Here is a 6709-nt window from a genome sequence, read left to right as displayed (position 1 = left end):
ATTTTGAATACAATTGTTATGAATACTCTATTCATTTCATTACAAAAATAAGGATTACTCCCTCTATTTATAGATTTAGGTTAACTTGGACCTCAAGCCAAAGCCCAAAACTATAAAAGCCCAAAATAGCTAACACTACTAAAATAGGCATAAGTCGAAATCCCGTGTGAAGCAACATGCTTCGACACTTCGACACACTAACATAACTCAACACACTAGGTGGTTCGACACTTCTTACTCTGTCGAGCAACTTGCTTCGACACAAGGAATTACAGTTCAACTATGATTGTAACTAAAAATAATGTGAAAGTTTTTAGAATGATGTAATTTGAAGTGGTTATATTTATTTATCGTAAAATATTATAGATTTTTTGAACCATGATTGTCGTTGATGATATGAAAGTAGTTGTATCATTTTCAATAAAGGTGGAGACACCTGTATTAAAATTTTATTTAAAATTTTATTTTAATTTTATATTTTTTAATTATTTTTATATTAGAATATTGTAAGATATAATTAGATATAAAAAGATAATTTTTTTTAGTTTTTCTTATATTAGAGTATTATAAGATAAAATTAGATATAAAATGTGTAAATGGGCATGATAAGCTAGATGAACATACCTATTTTGCCCGTCAATTTTGACAAGACAAATCAAAATTTTACGAAAGTGATCAATTTTAAGATTTAAGGCGTAGAGTCCGTGCTGTCACGTTTTTTTTTTTGTCAAAATGGACCAAAAAAATTTATCTACTATGTCCCCACCATTTTTATCACCTACATTATTCATCTCGTATTCTATGATTGTTTGTTCTGACTGTTTTTTGATTTTTATGTCAGTTTTTGTTAACACTCATCTATCAACAAAAATATGTATGTATCTTATTTGATATTGGAAATTTAGAGCAGCTTACAAGTCACTTCCTATTACTATCAATTACTTTTACATACTCATGAAACAACGTTCAATTAACACCTCTCTCTCACTAGAGAAAGAAAAAAAATCAATACACAACTTCAACAGCAGTGCAATGCATATTAGAAATCTTATCTGACAAATCCACTGTTAACATTGATGCCTTTACCTTCTGCTTTGGACTAACCGCCTGAGAATATTCCATTGAAAGTGAATTTGTTGAAGTGTTCCTTTTACATGGACCCAACCACTTAGCTTGCATGTATTTATGTTTTCTCCATGGTCCCATGTGCATTTTGTTTTCCTTCAAACATCTCTTAGCTGCCATACACATGACCTTTATTATGTTTCTTAATCTCTCTACTTTTCCTACATACACTTCTGGGAGTTTTCTCACAAGATTGTTATAATCTTCACTTGCTTTTCCCATCTCAAATTGTGACCGAAAGTTTAGTTCTATGATTACCCTTACATCTGGTTTCTGTTTGCTTGTACTATGTATCACATCCAAAAATGTATGTTCACCTGCATAGTTATAATAATGATATAATTGTTAGCTTTCAGTATATATTAATTAATTTTATAATGGTATATTATATATAATGAATTATTATTTAATTACTTAAACAATAAAAATTAGTAATTAATTATTCACCTGATGGAAGATTATGTGAGCTAGTCCATTTAGTATTACAAATGGCACTATTGAAACCAGCATTTTGAAGGCACCTTGAAACTTGTCTCATGAAACAGTTTCTACATTCTCTTGCTGATGAACCCTTGATCTGTCTACCACAACTGCACTCTATTTCTGATCTATCTATTTCCTCAATCGCTTCTTTCGTTGCATTCCTTATGCTTAATTCCACCGCACTTATTTTATATACATTCGTCTGCACCAAATCAAAACCAAAATAATTTAATCATAATTTTAATTTCCAGATCTCAGAATAATACAGGTAGATCATGAATTAGTTAATTACCTGCAGAAGCTGAAGTTGATTATCCCAAAAATTTCTATTCTCTTCAATATTGCTGGTACCAGCATGAACCTTCTGAGAAGATTCATCATCTTCATCTTCAATATCTAAAGGAAAGTCATCGGAACTTGAACTACTATCACCTAAATTGACATCAGAATCATCAAGAAATTCAAACTCTACATCAACAAGATTGTTGTCTGCAAATTGCTGCAGTTTTTGCCTAGATAATTCTCTACGGAAACCAACAGGCAAATACCTAGTAACCCGGGAACGAGAAGTTGTACCCATGATTATGATTACTGTTGGGTTGTGGAAGATAGAATGAAGAATGAATATGTTTATATACAAAAGAAAAATGAAGGATAATAAAATCTCCAATCGCCGCTTACATGAAAAAAGTGATTTTGTCACAACGTGGTTGTTGTTGATTAACAATGAATAGTTATAGGATCATAATACATTGGCTACAGCATGGATCCACGTCATAGGGTATTCAACTATTTCTTCCAACCTAATCCATTTAGAGCCAACGCTGCAACTTCTTTTTAGTCTTATCCCGTTAAAATCGGTGGATTTAATCTTTTTGTTGTTTTGTTCATGTATTTGGTATACTATATGATTAAATACATATATTATAAAAAGAATTGGAGACAGTACTAATTTCTATAATTAAATTTTTAGTAAAAGTTTGAAGCTAATAACAGCAAGTTAATCCATTTCAAAAGTCTGGATTATTCCTTTTTCTTTTTTTATTGGATTATTCCATTATACATTGACCGAAACATTGTTTACAAATAGAGTGGTTATATTATTACATTTACGTTTCTAGATTTCTCACTAATTTTGCTTGAGTTAATTATAAAATATAGTATATTTATATATGTTTATTGAGGTTATGTATTATTTATAGTAGGATACTTCTTATTTATAATTTCTTTTATAAAAGTATAAATATTAGTTATTTAGTAGTGTCAATAATTTTTTTTAAAGTTATTTAATTTAATTTAATTAATTTTAAATCTTTTAATATATTTCAATTATTTATTAAATTTTAAAATTAGTTTCAAAACAAATTAGATGATTTTTTCGAAAAGGTAATCTTTTTTATTTAAATACAAAATATATTTTATAAGGGATTAATTACTATGCACTATTAGTGTAAAACGATTTGCACTGGCGATTCATCACAATCACTCGTTTACATTACTTTATAGATTTTTAAAATAAAAATCAAACTTATTTCAATATCCAACGTCTAAGATTAACTGATGGTGTAAAATCATTTTACATTGGTCAATTAAATTTATTTTATAATACGTCTTTTAATTACTATTATAAATAAATTTAACATTTTTGATACATTTGATAATTAATTTATCTAATTTATATATGAATTATATATATTGTCAAATATATTAAAAAAATCAAATTTATTTATAATAGTGATCGAAGAGTTATCTTTCTTTTATTTATATATTTTTATTATTCTATGTGACATAGTCAAATAGTCATGATGATCTAAATTTTAATTTATGCTCTAATATTAATTATCATATTTTTCTTAATTACAATTTTACTCTACAATTATGTTATTGATTTTGTTATATTTTGCCAATGCAAAGCTACTCATGATATTGATAATATTTTCAATCTATGTAATTGTAGTTAGTCTCAAGTTCAGGGCCGGCCATGAGAGGTGGGAGGAGTACTACCGTACAGGGTCTCCGACTTTTTAGGGCCTCGAATTTGATAGATATGGTCAATATAAATATAAAACTAACGAATATATATCACTAATTCCATTTTAATTTATTATCGTAGTGTAGCTGAGCGGTGGTTGTTTTATTTTGGTACTAATACAACCTGGTTCGATTCCTTGTTCTTACATTTTATGGATATTTTTACTTTTATAAAAAAAACGCCACCACATTGTTTTTAAATTTAATTTAATGTTGCAATTAATTTAATAAATATTTTCTTTTATTAATATATTGAAGCATATCCTACCCATTAACCTATAATCTAAATAAATTACATTGAAATTTATTTAAAATTTAATATCGCAATTAACCTAATCAATTTTTTTCTTTTATTAATATATTTTATAGATCTATGAAATTTTTTGAGATGTAAATTTGGAAATATTTATATTTTGCATCATTGTGAATCACTACATTAATAAATTTTGTGCTTCTTTTGGTAATTTATTGGATTAAGTGTAATATTGATGGTGCTTCTTTTGGTAGCTGCGTGGGTGGCTACATGTGCTAGTATATTTTGTGATAACTCTTTAACTACTATTGATTATTTTTCTAAATATTTATATATTACTTATGTTTTTCATGGAGAGAATTTTGGTGTGAGTATGGCCATTGAAATTTTTTATTATAGAGGTTGGCATATGATATAGTTAGAGACTAGCTCTTTAATGACCACTCTTTCTTTCAAAAATTCTTCCATGATCTTGTAGCACTTAAGAACTAGATGGCTATATTATATTTAATTTACTAAGAAGATGACTTTCGTTATCTCTCACATTTATCGTGAAGGGAACCAATGTGATTACAATACCGGTTTACATATTTGGGACACCCAATGGTGGGATACTAATTACTATCATTTGTCATGTTTTTTTCTTCTAGAAATGGATATGGTTTCCTTGAGTATATATTATTTTAGGGTTGGTATATTCGTGTTCTTGAGGTCCCACGATCTTCTTCTTCAAGACACTTCATTATTTATGTTTATTGATATATTGGTCTTGATCGAATGGCTCCTAGGTCTAGTATTAAAAAGTGGGTCCTCTTCATTATGGGCTTGTGCTCTTATTGGGCCATTTTAAAAATATATGTCAGCCCAAACAGGAACAGTGATCCTCCAAGCTTGGTCCGACGAAGTAGGGGTGTGGCTTGTGAGCTCGATCACTATTCAAGACAATCTCTTGGTCTTCGACTTTTTAGGTTGTTTTCTTGGATGTTTCTCCATCATTAACATGTATTGTTATTATTGATTCTTGGTACTGTGGAGCTATATGCTTGCAGAAATAGTCATCTACAAATGATCTTAGTGGTAGGTGATGCTTGGTGGTTTTGATGATGACAATACCTAATGTCAAGCGATATTTAGTGGAGTCCTGAAGAATCTCTGATCAAGTAACCTCTGGTGATGGCGTCTATCAAAGAAGTTATAACAAGCCTCATCAAATAGATGAATTCAAGTCCTAAATGAAGTATTAAAACAATGGTGAATCTAAAAAGGGATCTTAAAGCTTCAAAATTGTGAAAGAGAGGAAGTGTGAAAGTACACATGGTTTTATGTCTGAGTGACAAGTGTATTATAAAATTATAAGAGTATATTGTAAGATACTAATGCAAATTCCATTTTGAAATTTTTGTATTAAAATATGGGAAGCTTATTCCCCTGGTTAGGGTGGCAACTGATAGGTAAAGTATTACGTATTCTCTTAGTTGAAACCTCTAATTGATAGGAAAACTCAAACACAATTATATTTTCATAAAAGAAAGATTTTTCATAACAAAATCTATTTTTATATCTCATTCGAAAATGAACGAACCCTAAATAGAATCTTCATCTTATCCATCAAAACTTCATCTTCTCCAAACAACTTGAAACTTCATTTATCATGTAATGAATTTTGAAGCTTCTTCTTCTTCAAACATCACTTATTCTATAATAAAATTCATCTCTTCCCTAAATTTTTTATAAACTCCATCTTCTCCTTTTGAATGCCATTAACCCCATTGAAGATCACTCAAACAAAACTTGAAATGAAGGAAAGGAGTGAAACTGGAAAGAGGCGAGAAAAGGAAATGAAACTCGAAAGAAGCAAGGAAAGGAAATGGAACTCGACACGAAGCTTCCTCTACCATTGCCTTTATGTTCCTCAAAGCTTCCTCTACCATTGCCTTTATGTTCTTCAACGTGTTTCCAGTACATAAATCACTTTATACATGCATGTAACTTAGAAATGTTAGTTGTTGTTGTAAAATGTTTAATGTTGTGGTTGTTGTTGAGATTAAAGATTTAACTATGTTAGTAATATATGTTGTTGTTATCCTTGCCTTATCCATATTCTAATACTTTTTCATCATCATATTATGTTTTAATTTTGAACTATGAATCAAGTATTACTTGCATCCTTATCAAAATTTAGCTTGACAACACCAATTATGCTTTCCATGATTAACATTTTCACTAAATATATTACTAATATATGTTGTTGTTGTAAAATATATAATGTTGTTCTTTTTGTTATTGAGGATAAAAGTTTTAATGTATCAAATGTAAAGGAATTTTCACCCTAAAATGTTTCGGATTTGTTGTTGCTTTCGCTGCTCAAGGTCCTCTTATTAAGTTATACTTTTGACATAAGATTAACTTGTTAAATAAGTTAATAAGTTCCCTAAAATGAATATATAAAAACAAATAATTAATGGTTTTTTAGAAGGTAATTATGGATCATAGTTGGATGAAAGCTAACAGATTAAACATGGAGTATGAGAATAAAGTGGTTGAATTTTTTCAATTTGCTGAAAGAAATCTTCCTAAAAACAATGGAATTTTTTTCCTTGTATTTTTTTGCGAAAATACTAAAATACATGGAAATAAATAAATATTGAATCATCTATATTGTGATTCAAGTTATCAACATTATATGACTTAGGTATGACATTGTGAAGTGACAAAAAACCCAACTGTGTTACAAAGAGATAAAGATGATGTAGATATGGATGATTTACTAGAAGATATGATTCATAATATAAGATAAGATTCTTTTATAAGAGCTCA

At 28.8% G+C, this 6709-nt stretch overlaps 1 protein-coding gene across 1 annotated transcript; it reads right to left on the bottom strand.

The window, feature by feature from the left end:
• Positions 1 to 861: 861 nt before the first annotated feature.
• On the bottom strand, positions 862 to 2417 carry LOC127101125 (uncharacterized). The gene is made up of 3 exons (XM_051038462.1): positions 1901 to 2417; positions 1573 to 1810; positions 862 to 1442 (listed from the first exon to the last, which is right to left on the bottom strand). Exons 1-3 carry the CDS (start codon positions 2186 to 2188, stop codon positions 1006 to 1008), a joined length of 963 nt encoding a protein of 320 aa, XP_050894419.1. The 5' UTR covers positions 2189 to 2417; the 3' UTR covers positions 862 to 1005.
• Positions 2418 to 6709: the final 4292 nt, after the last annotated feature.

The sequence above is a fragment of the Lathyrus oleraceus genome, chromosome 7 (genome assembly GCF_024323335.1).
Source record: "Lathyrus oleraceus cultivar Zhongwan6 chromosome 7, CAAS_Psat_ZW6_1.0, whole genome shotgun sequence".
Classification (NCBI taxonomy): Eukaryota; Viridiplantae; Streptophyta; class Magnoliopsida; order Fabales; family Fabaceae; genus Lathyrus; species Lathyrus oleraceus.
Note: the sequence above shows the minus strand (reverse complement) of the source record. Positions and strands in the feature narration are given on the sequence as shown.

What these genes read in the sequence shown, in the direction of transcription:
- LOC127101125 (XM_051038462.1), bottom strand. Translation starts at nt 2,188, where the DNA reads ATGGGTACAACTTCTCGTTCCCGGGTTACTAGGTATTTGCCTGTTGGT. An exon ending in ATCAACTTCAGCTTCTGCAG is followed by an intron (nt 1,811 to 1,900) that starts GTAATTAACTAA and finishes GATTTGGTGCAG; the next exon opens with ACGAATGTATATAAAATAAG. An exon ending in CTCACATAATCTTCCATCAG is followed by an intron (nt 1,443 to 1,572) that starts GTGAATAATTAA and finishes ATAACTATGCAG; the next exon opens with GTGAACATACATTTTTGGAT.